This window comes from Lates calcarifer, linkage group LG20, assembly GCF_001640805.2.
Source record: "Lates calcarifer isolate ASB-BC8 linkage group LG20, TLL_Latcal_v3, whole genome shotgun sequence".
NCBI classification, from domain to species: domain Eukaryota; kingdom Metazoa; phylum Chordata; class Actinopteri; family Centropomidae; genus Lates; species Lates calcarifer.
Genome location: NC_066852.1, coordinates 17,067,430 through 17,089,572, shown reverse-complemented (window position 1 = coordinate 17,089,572; position 22,143 = coordinate 17,067,430). Strand labels below are relative to the sequence as shown.

The 22,143-nt window shown below is 41.7% G+C and overlaps 2 protein-coding genes across 6 annotated transcripts in view; one reads left to right on the top strand and one right to left on the bottom strand.

Moving 5' to 3' along the window:
- Nucleotides 1-22,143, bottom strand: part of irf1b (interferon regulatory factor 1b) — a 323,207-nt gene that overhangs the window by 8,155 nt on the left and 292,909 nt on the right. The window lies entirely within an intron of this gene.
- Nucleotides 1,916-22,143, top strand: part of acsl6 (acyl-CoA synthetase long chain family member 6) — a 39,870-nt gene continuing 19,642 nt past the window's right edge. Inside the window, exons 1-6 of one of the 5 annotated variants that reach the window (XM_051078813.1) lie at nt 1,916-2,345; nt 2,528-2,625; nt 3,792-3,919; nt 17,073-17,293; nt 19,014-19,128; nt 20,404-20,468. In XM_051078813.1, the coding sequence (XP_050934770.1) occupies nt 3,874-3,919; nt 17,073-17,293; nt 19,014-19,128; nt 20,404-20,468 (447 nt within the window). In that variant the 5' untranslated portion in view covers nt 1,916-2,345; nt 2,528-2,625; nt 3,792-3,873. Of the gene's footprint in view, nt 2,346-2,493; nt 2,626-3,697; nt 3,920-7,031; nt 7,171-17,072; nt 17,294-19,013; nt 19,129-20,403; nt 20,469-22,143 lie in introns of those variants that run through there. The other 4 variants (XM_051078811.1, XM_018691607.2, XM_051078812.1 and 1 more) reach the window with 4 other exon arrangements.

Here is a 22,143-nt window from a genome sequence, read left to right as displayed (position 1 = left end):
AAACAAAACTTATTGGGAAGTATTGAAAAAACACCCATTGTCTGTGTAAAAGACATAAAATGTGACCAAATGAGAAGAGAAGAATCAGTCCTCTCATGTATCAAAGTCCATTGTCTCATAGTTTTAAGTTCTGTAAGCATTTCCTGAACTTTGAAATATTTTTTTTCTTTTTTTTTTTTCCCCTTGAGTTTCGGTTTCCTTGTTACTCCAGTGGAGGTAGTGGATGAGAGCCAGAGAGGGAGGGTGAAAAGAGGTGGGTGAGGGAAGGAGGTGGAGGAGGCAAGTTGAGGGAAAAATAAACAGTTGAGGTGACAGAGAGGGCCTGTCAGTTTATTTTTTTGTGCAGACATGAGTGAACATGTCAGTTTTTGGTGAATGAGATAGACTTCAGCTCTCAAGCTGATCAGACATAAACTGCATAATCTCCTCTGGTTTTACCCAAACTGGCCTCCTGGTGGAACAGTTTCCCCTTGTGGTTTGAAAGTGTAGCACTCCCATCGGCTGAACACGAGTATTGTTTGTGACAACCACAACACAATAACACAATGCTCCATCCTGTGTATGCTCATCAAAAGCAGACCTAGAGGATTAAACATTAGCAAGTAATAAACAGCAGTGTGAAAAGTGCTGAAATCATTTGATTAATATGAGTAAACATACTCCATCCTCAGTAAAAGGTCTGCATTTTAAAACTTAAGGCAAGTTTTAGAAACTAAGAAGTTTTAAAAGTGAACCTACTAATTCTGCAACTGTAGCTGGTCAAGTTGTAATATTCAGTCTGGCAGTTAAGTCTAGTGCTTCCTAACTTCAGAATCTGGCCCCTTCAACAGATCAGAGGAGGTGTGAGATATAAATGGGAGGCGGGCAAAGAAAAAGCAAAGTTCTGTCACATACATTTAGGACAATTTTTTTTCAGATTTTTCCAGTCTTTGCCCTTGAATTATTGAATTTGGGCCTCAAGCAGTTTAAATGAAACCACCCAAGATGGCAAATCACTGTTCTTGCACTAACCTCTCAAGTAATGACAAGGGGTTTTTTTATGAGCTTATCATTTCTTTGAGTTTTTTTTTTTTTTTTTTTTTTAGGTCGCCTTAAATCACTGAAGTTACATTGTGTAACAGTATCACATTTGATTGGTGCATTCAAAGGAATTTAATTAGCTCCCTGAGTTGGTATGAAAACATGGTTAATCATTACGTTACCCGCCCTGGGAGACAGTCACTGGGTCAAAGTGTTGTCATGCTTGTGTTGTCTGTATCTTATCTTCAGAGTTGTAAAAACATCTCAAACATATGGTAGCATAAAAAATCAGAGGCATACAGGAATGTGTTTGTTTTTCCTTCACATAAAAATACAACCTATAAATGTTCATTCCTTTTACAGTCATGCCAGCATCATCATTTTATCTTAATCTCTTACCCTCAGCTGGTTTTTACATAGATACAGTAGGTTTTTTTTTGTTTTGTTTTTCTTTTGTTTTGTTTTTTTTTGCAGGATATTTGCCCTCTCAGCACTATTGGAAATCTTTTTATCCTCTCAGCTGATTTTATGATGCCATTTGTCTTCACATTCTCTCCTCCAGTCATGCATTTAAATTGTTTTTCCAAATATCCTTTACTTTCTGTTTGATTGCTTATATACTTTGTGAGCTTGTAAATAGAAGCATCAGTATTTTAACGTCATCATTTGGTACCTCCATTCTTTGTCTGTCAGTCGGTTCACCACTGTAATCCACTTTGGGTAATAAGCTCAATAACTGTTTTATGTATTGGCATGAAATTTTCTGCAGACATTCATGGTGCCCAGAGGATGAAGCCTAATGTCTTTGGTGATCCTCTGATATTTCCTGTGGTGCTACCATGGGGCTGACATTAATGATTATTGGTGAAATATCATCAAATTTGGAATGGATTGCTATAAAATTTGGTGTAGACACTGAGAAGTTAAATTAATTACAATATTTATTTTACTTGCCCCATATCAAAGACATGTTTTATGCAAGAAAATGACATTTTGACCCGAAAACATGAGGAATCCCCAATTTATGGCCATCCTGTCAGAAAAAGGACATGCAAACTTAATCGCTGTTATTTATCCCTTTTGACCCCTGACCTTTATCCCAACCTCCCATATCTGTGAAAATGTGATAACATTTGAGATTTTTACAGTGTAATGTCTTACACACTGAGTAGGGCTTTTTTTGCTCAGCAGATTTTTTTTCTCTTGTGTACTTTGATCACCTTGCAAAATAAATAAACTAAATGATCGAGTTCAGTGCCTTTCAGCTCCTCACCTAAAACCCCTCACATTTACTCTCTCTCCGGTGTCCCGCTGGCAGACCACAGGTAAGTTAGTTAAGATTTACATCTCACACTGAGATTAAAAGTTGTTCCCAGTTTGTAATTTGTAATTGCTTGAATTTCTGTTTGACCACTCTGACTTCTTGCTCCATCAATGAACATTTTGACCATCTGTCTCGGTGTGCGGGGTCAGGCTTTGCCTCTCGTCTTGTCTCTTTTCTCTTCAGTGGAAACAGAGGAGAAGAAGAAGAAGGAGAGCGGGGAGTTGGAGAGTGGCACTGCTGCAAGTGACAAATTAAACGTTGTGAGAAGTACCCCATTTAAGGTCAGTCACATGACATACACACAATAAGACAGTTAACATGTTGATCACTACTAGAGACGCAGTTTTAATTAATAGCTAGGACAAATATAAGATAGATATGTCTTACGGCATGTTTTAAATATTAAGTATTCATACAGATCTGCTTGTTGTTGCACCTGAGGCATTAAAATATTGGGGTTTTTTTTAAATTACTGGATGACATTTTGTTTATTAATTTCACAGACAGAAGGATCACATAATAGTAAGAGCCAGTTCACACCAAAATCACTAGTGCTGCAGGCACCTATCAGTCTGAAGGTGCTTGAGATAACAGGATGAAAAATGTACTCACAGTAAAAGTAACCACAGAAGTACCAGAGAGCCACACGGTGATTTCCCTGCTGCTTCCCACCTAAATATGCGGTAATTTTAAACTGCATTTATGTGTCTTCATGTGTCTCATCCATGTTGTCACTACCCTCCAATGCCTCAGTCACTCTAGCAGCCTTTCTCAAGGTTACTTTAGTTCACTGGGAGTGTCTTCTTGTACCACGTGACCGTGATGCAAAGTTACTCTGTGTCACTCAGCTGCAGGGACGTGTAGGCTGCATGGTGTGATGCACCAAAGGTCCTCTTGAAATAAATCAATATCTAAAAAAAACAAACTACGAATTTACCAAAAGATGTGTTTGACCTACTGTCAGTTTAGCTGTTTAGCTGCATGTTTATAATCTGAAAAATATACACGTGAAAGCCTAAATTCTATCATGAATTTAAGGCACAACTTTCATGATTATTTCACAATAAATATGAGAAATAAGAGAGGACTAGGTCTGTAGAATAGCATCCAGAATACACATTTTATCCCCAATAACCTTGCCGTAAATCGCATCTCCCATTCGACCTACAAGCCCTTTAATTTCAGCAGGGGTGTCTGCCATTGCGCATCAGCCAACTAGGGTGAAGGTGGAACGTCCACCAGGAGGAAGGATGCTTCAGTAGGCCGCCGAGGGTCTTGTTTCTTCAGTCAACACATTCCGTTTTTTCAGGCGAAAGCTGCACAGTTTAAACCTCCTCCCCCTCTTCCCCACAGCTGGACCCCGCCATCCCCCAGCTCGGGCTCTCCCACTGTGGTACGTCTCAGATATATTGTCGCCCCCCCACCCTCCTCCTCCTTAATCTCACAGATTGTCGGCGACTTGCTGCAGTCGATGCTGCAGTTCTGAGCCGCTCCTGCACCGGAGGGACAGCTGACTCAATGAGAAAGACATGCTCGCATTCGTTCTGGTCTCTGGGTCGCTCTGGATTATTTTAGGTGAGTTGCTGGAATTTGTTTATTTGTTTATTTCATTCATTCAAATGCTTTAGCATCGCTGTTGCTCGGGCTAAAGGCGATGCACCTGTCTCGCATTGTGTGTCATCCATTGCCGGCTTTTTCATTTTTCAAGGGCTGTGGTGTTTTCCCCCTCTCACTTCGTCGAGTGTTTAATCGCTGTTGCTGCAGTCGACGCTTTTTTTTATTGCCCGAGCCGTAATGACGCCGGTGACATTTTTAAAAAAAAAATTTCACCTCAAGACTACACGTGCAGCTAAATGGGCTCCACCTCGACGGGGAGCGTGTAACATCCCCGGTGTGTGCGGGCTGCAGCCTCAGCCACAGCGGTTGAATTTCTACATTAGAGCTCGTGGGGGAGGTTTTGGGGTGGCAACACCGAGGGATGCTTTCAGGTTGGATTTACCTCTAATCAGGTAGTGGACAGGCTGCCATGCGGCTCAATTGCATGTGGGTCACATTCTGCAGATCAGTGATTGGATTCTCTCTCTCGGTGAATGTGTGTTTTTACGTTGAAAATCCGACCGTTAAACAGTGGATTGTTTTCACTAAAAGACAGATTAGATGAAAACGTGTGCATTTGAGGCCGGCCTGATGCTAAGGTCGTGTGACATTGTGCGTAGAAACCGGACATACGTCACTTAAAACCCCTATTAGCGCACATCTCTCAGGGCATTCTGCCTCCCTCAAAAACCTCTTCTCGTTTCTACCTAAAAGGAAGCTGCACAAATATTCACCGTCTGTGTTTTTATTTAAAAATGTAACACATCAGTAGGACCAGGAAGCCGGTTGTGAAACTCAGCGTTTTTTGTGTCTGTGATGTGCCCTCCGCCATGCCTCGGTGATGGAAGGAGGGAGGATGATGAGGAAGGATGAGGAAGGATGACGCGCTTCGAATGGGCGCAGCCGATTGGACGGAGCTGTCCAGGGGAGAGGGGGTGCTGAAATCCTGCGGCCTACCGGCAAACTAGAGAGCACAGCGTGCTCCGCTGTAACCGACACCACCATCACCACTACTACCTCCACCCAGCCCCCACCACCACCCTCCATCCCACTTTACTTAGCTATTTATCCAAACGGATCCTTTTCAGCCTGTGTTGTGCAGTAGTTAATGTTAAATACCAGATGAGAGGCGTTGCAAGGCGAAATAGCCAGATGGATTGCTTTTATGAGACGTGTCATGATAGAAACTGTTTTTTTTAATGGGTCATGGTGGCAGATTACTACATTTTAAAGGTGAATACTCCTTGGTTTAATCGTTTAAAAGAGCATAGGTTTGAGCAGCAGCTGCACCGCATGGTTGCTAAGTGACGAACAAACCACTAACAGTTGGGGTTTTGGTTGGCGCATTAATATTAAAATTTGCCGTTACAGGGTTGCAGGTGTTGCATATTTAATAACTGCTGCGGCCAATCAGAACTGAGGCCCAAAAACTGTTTAAAACAGACCGAATTGTTCGGCTGGAAAATATACACTACAGTGAAGCCAGAAAGGGCCCCTTGGGGAGATCCGTGACACCTTTAACCCGGCATCACATCCCAGCACCCTGCTGCTCCTCAGTATAAATAATTCATTTTAATCACCATCTAGTGCAGCTCTACACAGTGTGTAAACCTATTCTTTTCCCATCCTCAATATTTAATTAAAGTGATGCTGGTGCCTTTGCCCAGCCCTTTGGCAAAAAACCAACCAACCAATGTCACTTTACTATTCAAATATAGTAGAGGAATAATGACTGTATCTGTATGACTCTTAAGTACGACCTGTTGCCTGCAACTTTTTGGCTGCCACTGTGTTTTAATTGAACGGGAACTGTAACAAGAGTGAAGGTGGGAGGGAGAGGGATTGTGAAAATGTTTGCGCAGTGTGACAGGATAAATGTTGAGTGTTAAGTCTTTCCTGCTGCACAATGAATGTCTGGCACGTTCGGCAAATGCAGTAAGCTGTATTTAGGTAGAACTCACATGTCACAGTGGTTATTAAAATCGACTTTACATACGCATTGCATCTAATTCTCAGCCCTGATGTAATCAGCGGTAAGGAGCCGATCTGGGCGCTCTCAGATACACAGGGCTGGTTTCCCTCTCTGAGTGGCTTATTGCTGTCTCAGCATTCAGTGCATCCTCTTCCTCATATTGTGGGATGCTGGGCAGTAATGGTCCAGCCTAAAGTGCTGAACCAGGTCTGTCTGCCTCTTACGTACCCAAGCAGTCCTCTTATAGATTGGTCTTCCAAGTAATGTGCATTGTTGTCCTTGTTTGCTTTATAGTCCTGCTCCTTTTGGATGAAATCCTTCAGTCACGATGGGGTTTGAAGTTTTTTACACAAGCCTGCTGATAAAAGGCCCTCATAAAAATGGAAAAAAAAACCTCAAAAGCCCAATCTTTAATTATAATTCAGTGGAGAAAGAAATATTGCACCCGGAAGCAGTGAGATGTGGCCTTTAGCCTGGTGGCTTCCAGCCTTTTTTCATTCATATCCTTTAAAATGAGGCAATGCCAACAAAGAAGACCCATGACAGGATGCACATGCACAGTGTTGAACAATTTAACTAAAGTGGTTTTCCTTTTCAAATGGAATTTTCAGTATTGCACAATCAAAGGGAAAAAGGTCAGATATTTGTGATATGTAATGTATTGTCTTTCCTTTGTCTACCCGTAAAATGATCCCATAACCCTGAAAAAATTGTGTTGTGGAACCTGCCTTCCCTCTCACTTTGACAGTCAAATCAATCTGTCAGCAGCCTCACTTAGTGTTAAGGTGTATGATTTGTTTAGATGTGCAAATATTGACAGTGTGCGTACAGAACATTGTGTGTCATCGTGCCAGCAGCATGGGTATCTTTATCGTTTGGTGAAGATGAGGATGGCATGTTTAGGTGGGGACTGAGAGGGAAAGAGAGAGAGAGAGAGAGAGAGAGAGTGGTGGAGGGAGGAAGGGAGGGGCGGGTGTGGGTGTGGTTGAGAGGGAGAGCGCGCAGCGTCTGTCGAGCTGAGGGTGGTGTGATACGGAGGCCAGCCGGGCCCAAACTAGGCCAAAACGCTTCTCGCTGCCTTCCTCTTGCTTGCCTCAGCTTAATCTGGCCGGTGGCAATGGGAAGGTAATCACTAGTTTGCACAGGGCAATGTGATATCCGCCCAGGGCCCCTTGACACACTACGCACAGACATATACACACATATACACAGACACTGAGCACATCTCACCGGCTGCCTGACTGCCTCCGACGCCTTTGTAAGTGCCGCTGCCTAGACCACAGCTGCTTTAACCCTTCTGCAGTGCAGTTAGTCAGTTGCCTGATTTGATTTTTCTTTTGCTTGCTCTGTATGTCTCCTTTCAATGTTACTTCAGTGCTGCATTTTTAATTTTATTTGTAGCAATTCCTCCTGCTCAACTCCCTCTGCAGCTTGTATCATTTTCCAATTTATTTTATGAATGATAATTACCTGTTGTGCTGCATCTCAGTTAAGCACGATGAAGGCCTGTTTTATGTGCATGGGATGTTACAGTGTCTGTACAGTTGTCCCTCAGTGACAGTGACAGGAAGAAGTAGTGGTTTTGACTCCTGGAGGTCCTGTGGGTCTGGGTAGAGGAGTGGGACAGAGAGAGATAAGGCAGTGTGGTTTAAAAGATAGTGAGGTGCTGTGCAGGCATGATTAAGCATTAATGGTTTAAAATAGAAAGGCAAGAAAAGAAACAAAGCTGCAATGCACTGATGTGAGTGAAGCGGTAAAACACTATACAAAAAAAAAGCATTTAAAGAATAAAAGAAAGCCGAGCAGGATGTCTTTAAATAGAATGCAGTAGTGAGGTTACTACTGGTCATCCATCTCTGTGCTAATAGGCTGTAATCTCCCCACGCTGGACTTTAATCATTAGTGACGGCCCTCGGATGTTCAGATGGGGCGGGACTTGAGGGTTGCGTTTCCTCCACTTTAAGCCTCAGAGGTCACAGGAAGTCTAGCTGGGCCCATTCATAACCCCTTACCCCTGCATAGCTTGCAGTGCTCACACTGCACCAAAATCTTTTTCTAAGTGGAGACAGAGTCCTCACGTACAGGTGAATTAAAATCACAGAGGAGGAGCTGGGTTCCACGATTCAATATTTTGGCTGACTTTACTCACGTTATTGTTTAAATGGACTGAATAACAAGCAGCGTTGCCTTGGGACGCCTTCAAATTTATGGCAGTGCGTTCCTCCAACCTTTCACAACTCCTCAGGGAAGCGACTATTCAGAGGCGCTCTAAACGAGCCATTTGTGGGAATGTTAATGTGACGTGTGTAAAGTCGGTCAAATTCCCTGAATACTGCCGCTTCATGAGCACATTTTGCCTTTTATGTGAGTGGATGCAGCTGGAAATGTATTATTGCTCCTTGTAATTCATCTTCAAGTCAAGTTTCATTCATACTGAAATTAATTTGGTGGACATTGTACACCTCAGTATATCCAAGCGCATATTCAGGCTTTTGTGTGAGCTGATAGATTTCAAGATGTTCAGACTCATACATTGTAGCTGAACTCATCTATGTTAACCATCTTTTGGGTGGGTATTTAAAGCTGTAAAGATTTCACTTCCTTTTTTCTCAACCACTTTATAGTTCAAATATTTACCTGGACTTAAACATAAAGGCCTATATCCTATACCCAGATATCCTTTAGCACAAGAGTATAAGAGTTTATTTTTTTAACCCAGCTGTTCATACACAGTATGTACACTTAATGTTTTGTAATAGATACGATACAGTTTGTTTTATGTCCCCCCACCAGTGCATTGTTTGACTGTTCACATCTGTCAAGCTTTCCAGCCAAGTGTATGTCAACTGATGTTCCCTCTAAACGCTGCATCAAAATTTTATTAGGTTTTCATTCATCTGTGTTTCCTACATTTTCACTGACTCCTGATTCTGTCTTGTTACATAAATTAGGCTTCTCACTGTCGTGATAGAACTCACTTCAGGTTAGGTTTCGATGTCAGCTGGTACTGATCACGTCTCTCTGATACGATATGTTGTGACTGTGTATCTTAAGTGAAATCTTGGGAAATCATAGGCAAAAAAACATTTTATAGACTCAACTGCCTTTGAAAAGAGGAGTTGGCAGATGTATTTGAGAGAGGGCTTTGGCAGTTTATGCAGCAGTTCTTCACTTACAGTAAACTTCTAGATTACACTGAAGGACTGGGGTCTATTGGTAGTTAGAGAGCTTGTCCTGTAAACTGTAGGACTGCATCTTGAGTCCACATCAACAATCCCTCATCCTTGAGCAAGATGCCAGCCCTAACTGCACATTCATTTGCAAAGCCCATCAGCTAAATGCCTGAGCTGTAAACGCAACAGAATGTCCGCTGCAGGAACGATGAAGATAACTCAATCTTCATGGCGTGATGTGCTCTTCATTTCACAAAATTAAACTCCGAGGTCTTCGGGTTCACATGCTGATAAAGGTCACTGTTGTTGCTGATGGGGATACTGCTGCCCTGCTGTCCCTCTGTCACACCAGCTGAAGCAACAATCTTTGTAGGAGGCAACGGGGATGGACTTCAAGACCTGTGTGTGTCCCTGGGGTGAGTTATTTAGGTCACTACAGTGCAGAGAGTTGAACACCAGACAGCCATAGGCCGTAGTGCAGAGGAGGTGGAACCAGCTGGGAAAATGACCCTGTTTATCCAAAAGTATTGTGCAAATAATTATGCAAATTTAAGCACGCAGCCTCATCTCAGCTACTGACCAGATCTCAGATAGTGCACTTTATTTTGTCCTCTTAGTGAGAAATCTGTTCTATCAAAAAAAGACAACTTGTCTGTAAGGAACACACTCTCATTCCCAAGTCATCACATATGGATGCTTGGCTTTCAGGCGTGCAGGGTAGACTGAGAGACTTCCAGTGCTCTCTCTGCTGGGTTGAAAGTTGATGCATGAGTCAAGCAAACGGTTTGCTTTACATGGAGCAAGAGCGCATTATGGTTTTGAAGTCGCTGTGAACCTTTTCTGTGTTAAACCACACCACAGTCTCTCCCTAACCTTAACCAAGTGCTATGAGTGCGTAATCATAACCATAAAAAGCTAAATAATGCTGTAGCGTACCCTGCACGCTGAAAAATGAGGCTAAAATGGTACCCAGTGTGTTAAAAAGGGACTCCAATAGGTCTTGACCAAGCATATATGTGATGAGGTGGGAGTGAGAACGTGTAGCATAACATGACTGTGAACATAGACATGGCCTTCAGGGGGCTGGAGGTTTGTGGACAGTGTGCAGTGAGTTCACCTTAGAGTCACTTTGAGTGAAAGATACCAGTTGTCAGTTAAATTATAGAGAAGAAAAAGACTGCAGTTCTTAGAGGAAACTGTTGAATCTGACAGGTTTTTCGTCACGTTACAGCGTTTTGTGTCCAGAAATATATACTTTAAAAGAGAGCTAATTGATTCTTAAAACCTTTCACTGCTTCACACTCAGCACTCAACCCTGCTCTGTCTCTCTACAGTCTGACATCATGTTTCAAGTTTTAAGAGGCAACATTTTCAGTGAAGAGTACAGTTGGAAGTTTAAGTGAGTCATCAGAGGTTGGCGTTCAGGTCACGATCTGTGCAGGTCAGATTCTGCTCTCTACATTTTCTTTTCTGTTTTGTTCTTGTGTTTTATATTTTACATTATAAGGAAACTTTTTTCCCCTTATCAGCAGTCAGATAGGAAAATACAGAGAGCAGAACAAAGACATCAAAAGAACAATGGCGGGCAGTTGGATGTTTGCATCTCTCCCGGAGGCCAATTAGGTGTCTGGCAGGCTACGAGTCTCCTGCTGCTGTCGCGCTATTTCCGGGGCAGGGAGATGTGGCGTGCTGGCATGTCTGTACTGTAGCAGTCGCTGGGTCTTTTAACCCTGGAGGCTCCACATGAGAGCCTGTTCCTCTGCAAGCAGGTGCCAGTAGCGGGTGTCCAATTATGAGTCAGCAGATGTGGATCATTTGCAAAGTACGTGTTTTGTGCCCATATCAGTCCTGCATGTAGCATCGCTTTGCAGCGGTCAGCAACAAAGAAGTGGGTTTTTGTAAGAATATGAGATCTTGTAGGATCATTTTACACATTATGTACACTTACAGAACAGCAGGATTCTCTCCGGTTGCTCCACAGCAGACACTAGAGCAAATAACATCAGTAAAATTCAACATAAAACTTAATGTCAGTGACTCTAAGAACCAGATCAGCAGCTTTGTTTGTGTATACACAACCACTTCAAGTCAAAAAAAGAATCATTTTTTCCATCTCCAACATCAGTCAGGAACTTCAGGTTTATCATTTTTTTTCCAGCAGAGCTGTCAGTTTTTGTCAGCTGTGAGTTGACTTTATTGCTTTTGCATTGATGTGACTTGTATTTCTAGTACTATGTCTGGGCTGTTTGTTTAAAACAATACTCCTATATTAATGTTCACTGTCAGGTCTTCCCCATCTACCACCACTTTTAAATCCTGCCTTTTTACAATTGTTTTTCAGTCCCTTTGATTATTACTTTAACAAAAAGACTGCTTTAATTTTGTGTGTTAAAGTTGTTTATCTGCCTCATCACAACATGATAAATGAATGCAAAATCAGCATCTAGCCTCATAGTAGTAGTATTGTTAGTATTATCACTACCACTACATTTGCCTCCAGCACTCCCTGGCCCATCCCTTTATTCTCATGTTCTCATCCTCTGTCTCTGAGATGGAGTGTGTGTCCGTGTATGTGTGTGTGTGTGTTTATGTGCGGTAATGTTTTAGTAACCAGCTGCACTCTCTCCCTCTCAATAGCCTCCTCTATTCCAGCTATATCTTCCGCAGCAGTGTCAGTGGGTTATGGAGTCTGTCTATATTTAGAGCTGGTTGAGCACCGTTCCCCCTCCTCTGCCTCTTTTCAAACGCCAACTAATCCACCGTGGTTCGGTCATCGCTGCAGCCAGGCCACGTTTAGCCACTGAGAACAACACAGAGCACACGCAGCGAGATGTGTTTATGTCGTCTAACCTAAACAGCCCGCTCCTGATCTAAATGCTCTTGCGGCGATGCAGAGAGGTTTAGAGGGAACATTCGGACTTTGATGACAGAATCAGTCGAGCGTGCAGGCAAACAAGCAGACAAAGCAAGTAAATAAACATATCATCTGTCATGGTCAGTCAGTGACAACGTACTCTGTGCCTTCAAGTATAATCTCAGTTTGGGCCAGTGCTGTGGCTATGGTCTTTGACCAACATTTACAATGTCAGAGAACAGAACAAACATCAGTGTCAAAATGTGTTGCTCATCCAGGTTTGATCAAAATTGCACCAGGTGTATCTGAAATATTTTGACCTTAATTTACAGCATCCTCATTTAGCCATTCAGTGCTCTCTGTAGGGACATCTGTGTGTGTGTGTGGCAAAATTTGGACTTGACTATCTTACTAGTTGTCTGCTGTTAAACATAAAAGCTTCAAAATAATCTCAGAGGTGATCGTCATAAAGACTGAACACATTTATCATCCGGTAGTGCACCCAACGTTTATAATCAGGTCACTGGTGAGATGAAGTGCACAGTTGTAGATGAGGTCAGAGTTATGGTTTGATATCAAAGGAAGTAAGCATGGTGGTTTTTGTTGATGTTGGCCTGTGTTTGATAACAGGTTTGTTTGTTGACATGGAAATCATCTTGTCTGCGTGTGTTGTGGTGTGCTGCCCAGCTGGCCGGTGCTTTTGCCATCGATCGTCCCATCAGAACTGTTCAGATACAACAGCAGCACTGGAATATGGAACAATACAATATGGACTGTAGGATATGTACTGTAATGTGGAAAATAAAGCGTATGCTGTGGTAACGTTCGTTGGCTCCGTGCAAATCAATCCAATCTGAATGTCACGTCAAAGCAGCTCAACCACATTGAGCTCATCCGTAAGGAATTTCTTCATTACAGCAACACAGTCAGAAATTGATTAACTTTTTTCATTCTCACTGCTGTTTTTTTCAGTTTTTATTGTATAAAAGCTACTGCATTCATCAAATTCTTCTTTTAAAGGAGTAGTTCAAGATTTTTGGAAAAATTCTCTCATTAGTTTTCTATCCAAGAGTTAGTCAAGAAGATCATTATCAGTCTTTATTAAAGGGTAATGGTTTGGCATTTTGGGAAATATGCTAATTTTCACTCTAGTGGACAGTTAAATGAGAGGATTGATACCACTCTAATGTCTACGACGATGTTTACTGCGACTCAAAATGGGGAATGGGGATCAAATGTTAACAAAACCCACCTACTATCACCTCAAAAGCTCACCAGTGGTTTGTTTAATATGCAGAAAAACTGACATGTTAAAACATGTGTTTTATCATTTGTCTTTGACTATTTCTTGGCTTTGAGCAGTTTCCAGGCAACCAGTGGATCAGCCACAACATTAAACCCCTCTGCATAACATTGTGTAGGTCCCCCATGTGCCGCCGAAACAGCTCTGGCACAGACATTGGCAGCATATCCTCTGGGTCCTGTGGGTTGCTGGGTGGGACCTCCATAGATCTGGCTTGTTCTGGCGCATCCCACTGATGCTGGAACAGATTGGGATCTGGGGGAATTTGGAGGCCAAGTCAACACCTTGGGCTCTTTGTCACATTCCTTGAACCATTTCTGAGCTTGAGCTCTGACTTTTTGCAGTGTTGTGGTGAGGCGCCCTGTCCCGGCTTGGTCTACAACAATGTGTAGGGGGTGGTACATGTCAAGTAACATCTAGACGAATGCCAGGACTCACAGATTCCCAGCAGTGTGACTAGATTATCAGTGTTACTCACTTCTCCTGAGAAAGGATCAGTGTATAACATGTTAACAGAGTCAGGCTGTTTTCAGTCATGTTAAACTAAGCTAACTCATCTAACTTGTTGCCTGAAAGTGAATAAGCATAATTCCCGAAATATCAAACTATTCCTCTAAGCACAGTGCTGGAGTCAGGATGTGGTCACCTCTGTTCAACCTGAAGAACATGCCTTTCATTACCACTAAAGCTAACTGATCAACATGTTGTATCTTTTTTATTTAACGTGTGCATAAACAGAATTGTTCCTCATCGACCATATCTTGCAATCCAAACTAAAATTTCTCAAGAGTTTCTACTTGAAGTTGTGCCAGATTGTGTTTTCCATTCATGGTAATTAAATCTAATTGTTGGACAGAGTCCAGCTGTGCTCAGTGGGCAACTCTGTGTGTACTCAACAGAGCAGGACATTTGCTCCCGGAATTAAGTCTGACATTGTAACTGCTTTAGCTTCCATACAGATGCCAACTAAAAGTTTTGTTTAGTTCAGAAACATTAAGTGGTTTCTAGTATTTACTCTCATGTTCAACATTTCCCAGCACTCAAGTTGCTCTAATTCCCCAATACGATTACCAGAACAGCAGTGAAAAAAAGAGGGGACAATAGAAAAAGAGGAAATATCTGATCGATACAATAAAAAATAAAAAGAAGCAGGGAGTCCTGCAGTGTTAAAGGCACAGTACCGTTTTTAGACACATCAGAGGGGATTTGTCATATTGTGGTTTCTCAGTTCCAGGTGATAGTTTCTGTATTAACTGAAAGTTGAGTTGAGTTGACTCAAGCCCATTGGAGCACGAGTAGGTTTGGGGAAAGCTACATCAGGGAATTCACTGTACAGTAGATGAAGGTACTGTGCTTTTGACTCGAAACAAAGCAGAGGAAGAGATGAGCAATAGTTGTGTCACCGTATGTAAATGCACCATCATGTGTCCACTTTACAAAATGACTGTAGAAGATGACCACTGATGTGCTGATAACGCGTGTGTATTTGTGTATGTGGATTTTTGTGGTGGTGTCATCTAGAAACTAAACTGAGCATCAGGGGGAAAAACGTGTGTGCTGCTACTCATGAATATCAAAAGGTTTAAGTCCATAAAGCTACAGTATCTGGTGACTTTGTTTTGATGAAATATAACATATTTTACCAGCATTGTAGTTGAGTCATTCAGGATGTAAAGAAGCACACAACTTTGAAACAACTAGAAACATTTGACCATGTTAGGTCAAAACATTTTGGAGGGGTCTGCTCTCTTGACTCCAGACCAAGATAATGTCAGGCATATGCAGCCAAGATCAGCAGGCCCACTTCAAATTTCCACGCTGACCAAAAAAAAAAACAATTTATTCCCTGTCCAAAAAGGGGATGCAATGTGAAAAAATGTGACAAAAAGTAAATGTTTCAGTTCATCACCAGCACAACTTACACTGTTAACTCAACCCATTTATACATCGCCTTCATTAGATCTAGAAAGTCAGAAAGAGTCTGTGTTTTTTGTCTTGTTGCGTGAATTGCTCTTGCATTACTTTTTTTTTTTTTTAGTTTTGAAACTCATGCATCTGGCTTTGTGAAACCTGCTCTCACCCCCACACTGCAGGTTCATATGATTCAGCTTCCCCTTTAGTAAAGTAGTAGTGAAGAAAATAGTGCGTGTCCTCAAAATAACAGGTGAATGAGGAAGTCAACGTTCCCACAGCCTCAGATATTTATATCAGCCTCTCTCTATTGGTGTCTGTAGCTCTGCGCATGTGCTTGTGTGTTAGAGAGAGAGAGAGAAAGAGAGTGAGAGAGAGAGAGTGAGCAGACAGGAAGTGATTCTGATTGGCAGTGAACTGCAGCAGTGCCCCAAGGCCATTCGTTTTGGTCAGGTGGTGTGCTGTCTCTGACTCATTTCCCCCGGGGGAGGGAAGGAAACCCTCCAGTCAGCTCTGCAGTCAGCCTCCCCTTCGGTTGAATTATGCATGTCACGGCGTGTGTGTGTGTGTGTGTGAGAGAGAGAAAAGCGGAGGCTGAGCTTTAGTGAGCAGCGTGTGTGTGTTTTATCTAGTTCTATCTGTCATTTGCAGTGTTACAGTAAGAGCAGGAATGCGCGGGAACACCCCTCATTCACTCTTTTTTTGAAACATAAATGATGTGTTTAAGGTCAGATGGGTGGAGGAGCAACTGTGAGAATTTGTAGGAGGGTCTAGTTTTGCTCAAATGCATGTTAGATATGTGTTTGCAGCTGGGCAGGCCTGTTCACACACACTTAATGTGGAAGTGGTAGTGAGCGTTCTTTACCACTTCCTGCACAACACTTTTTTTTCATTGCCCTCAAATGTCAGATGTCATGAGGTAAAGTGTGCTTGTGATGTCCGACCATACCTTTATGTTTTTTGAAACATTTAAAATCTTTCATCATGTCCTTTGCAGCAGAAGTGGTTCTAACATCTAAAAGTATTAAGAGTGCATTGCTGGAAGAGAAAAAAAAACACATTATATGGAGGAAGAGGAGAGTTTGATTTAGATTCAGGGTTTATTGGCTGTGACAGTTTTTTATACCAGGAATTGTGGGCTGTTTGTCACATTTTCACATTTTTCATTTTGCATACCGCTGCAGTCCAGTGTCAGGTGCCAGACTGTGGTTTTGTCTGTTTCAGTCCCAATTCTTCTTCTTCTTTTTCTTCTTCTTCTTTGTCTTTGAAGCCCCAAAACACAACTGTGAGGACACTGGATGTGTGGTTTTCTTGGAAACTGTAAGATTACTGACCAGACGGCATAGTTTGCATTCTGTGGTTTTTAATATCATCCGCTCGCAGAATTGAATGAATTTAGGATTGAATCCCTGGAGAGATAATGAACGTGTATTTTCAGATTATTTCTATTCTTCAACAGTAGAAGATCACATCACAGCAGTTATTTAAACACCTCCCCAAGGCGCCCCTGATTTAGCTCAATAAGGTATTGATTAGATATTGACTGATCATGCCAAGATGTATAAAAGCTGTGATTAAAAGCGACAATTATTCCTCCATGTATTGATTTTTAAGCTCCCCCTAAGAAATTACAGTAAATGTTCTGAGGATGGTTTTGTTAATGAGGCTGAAATATTTAAATGTTTTACATGGTCACATACACATACATGACACATAGAGGCTTCTTCAGTTCTGACTGGCTGGTGGGGAGCCCCAGGTATTTAACCCAAAATAAATCCTTATTAGAGCAGAAGCAGCCTCTTTCATGAAAGGTTAAACATCTTTAAGTATTAGTACAACTAAATCCAGTTGCCCTTGATTCAACCTTGCCAGGATAACCATAGACATCTAACCAAATGACTGTCCATCTTCACCTGCAGAGCTGAGTTCCACCCTGATGGAGAAGATGCAGGCCCAGGAGATGATGAGCGGCCTGAGGATACCGGAGATGGACGACATTGGCCAGTTCTTCCGCTCCCTGCCAACGTCCACGCTGGTGGGCATTGGCGCTCTGACCGCCGTGCTGGCGTACTGGCTGGCCACCAGACCCCGCCCCATCAAGCCACCCTGCAGCCTGCTGCACCAGTCTGAGGAGGTGCCGGTAAGATGAAGCACACACACACACACACACACACACAGTTTTGTCTCCATGACTTCAGGGGACGTTACATAGTTTTACATTAATTTCCTAGAGACTTACCCTAACCCTAACCATAACCACCACTTGCCTAACCCTAACCCTTAACCTAACCTTAACCTAAACCTAAACCTTACCCTAACCTCAAAACATGTCTTCACCGTAAAATGTAAAGATTGACCTCAGCGGAACTTGCTTTTAAGAGGACAAGTCTCGATAATGTGAACAGATGTAGGGCTCCACAACACGAGGAATACCTAGAGTCCCGCTTTTTTCAAGTTGATGTTTGATTTACTCACTAAACTCTGTCTAAACAGCACTCTCTTACTGTCAAGCCACCAAAATCCAGATGAGAGAGGCTCTGAGTTAATAATAAAAAATGCTGATACCCTCATTTAGGTCACCTTTAATTGTTATCATGCACTCAGAGCAATAAGCTACATGAGCAGGAGTGCTTTGGGGTTTTGTTTTTTTTTTTTTTTTTGTGTGTGTGTGTGTGTATCCTGGATTTTACCTGTCAGGCTACAGGCTGTTCTAAAGTACTGGTGGAACTTGTTAGGACAATATATCAGCCTAGAGGAAGACCTGCAGACACCACCATGACGTATTTCTTTTTTCTTTTTCTTTTGATTTACAGGTGACAGTGTGTAATTACAGCATTCTCATAAAGCAATCCTATTATTGTTTATCAATCAAAGATCAGGCATATTTTTTTAAGTTGTTTTTTTTTTGTTTTTTTTTACAAAACCTATGTACTTGACACACCCAGACATGTGTGTGTGAGAAAGTGACAGCCACAAAGACAAGAAAAGAAAAAAACTAAAACACACATGCAAGCCTGCTTATCTGTGTGACCTCTGAACTCTGCATCGCTGAGCCAGCAATGGTTCATAACATGGCCTCGATTCAGCCTCTCTCCTGGTTTACCTTAACCACCATCCCGACCAAACCAAACTCATGTGCTTGTTTTCACACATACGCACCACAACCCTGTGCCTTCCTAACGACAGGTAAGGCCGGCAGCATTTGTAGTCAATGTGAAACTCCTTTGAAAGGCTTTTTGTGGCCATGAGGGGATTTTTTTTTCTTAGTAAAGGTGTATGAAATAGTGATGTGGACTGTCTGTACTGAATGGGATGAGTGTGTATCTGACAAGTACAGACTGTACTACAATACAAACACTGGCATGCATGTTAAGACACACACACACACTCAGGATTTGTGGTCAGTGATGTGTTATGAGTTTCCTTACATGCCAGGCTACAAATCATTTCAGCCTAAATGACTCATTTAAACAAAGGAATGTGCTTCAACTTTTCTTTGTCTTCATGAGAATTAGCTCTAATCACTTGGAATGCATCAGCAGTATACAGACGGGGGAGCGAAAACAAAACTCTGTTCAACTGAGAAGCTCAGATGTTTTTTAGATGCATTTCTGAGATGACAAAAGAGATGGATTATTATTCAAAGAACAAGATAAACAATTTTCTACATAGTCTCCCTCAGGCTTTAGTATCTATTAAACACAGCCTTTATGATGGAGAAGAATTGGATCTTGTTTTTTTCCTCCAAATTTAGTTTTTCATTTTGATACCAACACCTCCAGAGTCTAGAGAAAGTTGTGAAAATGATTTATGGTGTTACACCATGTCTTTGTCTCTCTCTCTTTCTCTCTTTGCATCAGCATGAAGACGGAGGTCGCAGGTCCATGATGGGCGACAGGTCCAAGCTGCTGACTCATTATCATGACGACGCCAGGACCATGTACGAGGTCTTCCAGAGAGGCCTCCACATATCTGGTGGGTAGATTGTGACAGACAGATGTCCCCACTCTTAATCATGCAGATACACCTGCTGTCTTTTCCAACTAGTCTGATCCACCAGACGTTGGCAGCTTTACACTATACACTACACTTTCATAAGTGTCCAGGCAAAAATAGATAGATGTCACATGCCAATTAAAAATGAGATAATAATAGAATATATGAAGATAGTAATCAAGACTCAACAAAGCCAATGTAAGATACACACACACAATGAGGTACGAATTTGTAGATACAAATAGACATACACTATACAGTTGTACACACAATAGACACACACACACACACACACACACACACACACACACACACACATGCTATTATTCATAGACACAAATATGGAAACAAACACACTCATTTGCAGGGCATGAGGTCACGTCCACCTCACTTTGTAAAATCATATTTGTGTCTCCGATTATGAAACAATGGTTTGGGAGTTTGTAGTTCTAAAATGCTAATGTGAGTAACAACTACAGCTCTCATGAGTCTCAGCCATAGGGGTACTCACAAGACCTCATGGGAGTATTCAGCCTTGAGGAAACATAGCTCTCCCTGTTTTACCTTGAGTAAAATGACAATGTGCTTACAGTGTGTTAGACGTATTAACAAAAGACTACAGACACACACAGAAACACACACACTGTAATCCTGTACGTTTGTTTTCCTGGTGGACCATATTACACACATTGCAGACAGAGATAGCTTATAGTCTGACAAACCTGTGGTCTGACCATAAAACCTCCAATCATATTGCTGCTGCTGGATGTAAAAGGAGTCATCTGGTTGCCAAGGTGATGGCCATCGTTGCTAACGGTAACAGTGTCAGGGCTCGCAGCCAGGGAGTTTAAGTGACTAAGTGACTGACTCACAATGCAGAGATATTTCTGCCTAATAGTGCTCCAGCCACACCTGCTCTGGCCATTAAACGATCCCTTCCTAACATTCCTCCAGTGTCCCTGATGGGAGACAAAATCCAGAGACTTCAGCAGTTTGAGTTAGTCAAATGAATTGGATACCCTTCAAAATGACAGTGTTTTTAGTATAAGATCCCCTCCTTTTGGTGACATAGAGATTTCTCTGATCTGTTTGCTGTCATCTTCGCATTTAAGACTCAGGGCTGTTAACAGTGTTTTGATCATATATTTTAAAGTGTGGTACTTTATTGACTGTCATATAAGTTTTACGATATATTTATAAACAATTTCTTTCAGACGCTAAAACTTGCCTAATGTCTCACTGTGTCTCCAACAGGTGATGGACCTTGCTTAGGCTCGCGGCTTCCTAACCAGCCTTACAAATGGATGTCCTACAGAGAGGTTAGTGCCACTCAGGCGACATCTTATCTTCTCCTTATCTCCTTGTAACAACAACAGGTGCAGTCCTAGCTGAGAGTAGAATGAACCTTACAAGAGGAGTAACCTCTAAAAAGAGATGTGGAGCATGTGAAAACTACTACAGACGAGAGCTTCTTAATACCTTCTAGACTGGCAACAGAGCAAAATATGACTTTTGTATTTGTGAATTACTTTAAGATCTCTCTCATTGACATTATATATCATTACTTTGTCATAAACATCGTTATCAGTCATCGTTATCGCTGTGATAACGTTTGATGAGCTGTAAATTAACCTGTACAGCCCATTTAGGAAGCTGTGTAAGTCAGCACTGTCACAACTATTGTTGTGTAGTTTGCAGCTTGTGAGGCTTTGTGGCATCCAGTCTTCCTAGCAACTAAACCACAGAGAACTGCAGTCTGCAAAAATGAACATATATGGATATATGTTGAGAAGTCATAGACATGTAGGTTGTCAGATCACTGTCTTCCTACATGGCTACTGTCATAAATCAATTGCCTTTCTCTGCTGTACCAATAGTCATGACACATGAAAGCTGCATTGCTGCTTTGCAGAGGTGCTTTTGTTGGCTTTGTTACAGCTAATAACAGCCTCTCCTAAATATGATAGAAACAATCTAAAAATACAAATATGACTATGTTAGAAAGAGCTGAAATACACACACATTAATGGCAGCGGTCAATCCTTAGCTGGCCAACAATACCCAACACTTAATTTTCAAGTGCCTTAATTAGTCTATAAACTGACCATTTCTTAGTGTAATGGCTTCTGGAATAAAACCAAAGTTGCTTCTATTTGTTTTACAGACAGGCAGTAAAACCGATCCCTGATGGCATCAGCTCAGAGTATCATAGAGGACACGTATGGGGTCAATGATAATCTATTACTCTCTTTCTCTCTCTCTCTCTCTCTCTCTCTCTATATATATATATATATATATATATATATATATATATATATATGTCTTTCTCTCTCTCTCTCTCTCTCTCTATAGAGAGAGAGAGATCTTTTTTAAAAAAGGGAGGGATAAAACATCAATATTTGTTGACCTCCTCCAAAAGAGTTCGTAGGCAGTACAGACACTGCTGACGTTACTGCGTTACTGAAATGTAATATCAATCACTTGTGTTGGGAAATGTGATCTTTTGGAAAATGATCAGCTCCCTATTACTATTGGTCACTACTCAGTGTTGATGGCCAGTTCTGTATATTTGAAAATGAAATCTAAATGTGTCATCTTTAATATTAACCACACACTCCTGCTCATGTGTAATATAGAATGCTGGCTGATTTCAGCTGTAGCACCAGGGAGGAATCAGTTGACCTTGGGACATTTCTATCAGAGCTGGCACACATGGGATTGTTAATGTTTCTCCTATGTGTCAGTCTGTTTCTCAGGCTGACTATTAAGGCAATTGTGGACATCAGCCAACATTTATCTGCCTTTATAAATAAATTGTTCTGTGTTGATGTGTTGTTTCATTTGTTTATTTGTTTTCCAACATCTGGTGGAGTGTATGTTAATATGTTAATATGTAAGTAATCTCTGACAGCTCCTACAGCAGCTGAAAACTTCCCATGTCCTTTTAAGCAGTTTCAGGTTCCAAAAAATCTCTGAGCATGGGAGATAACCTGA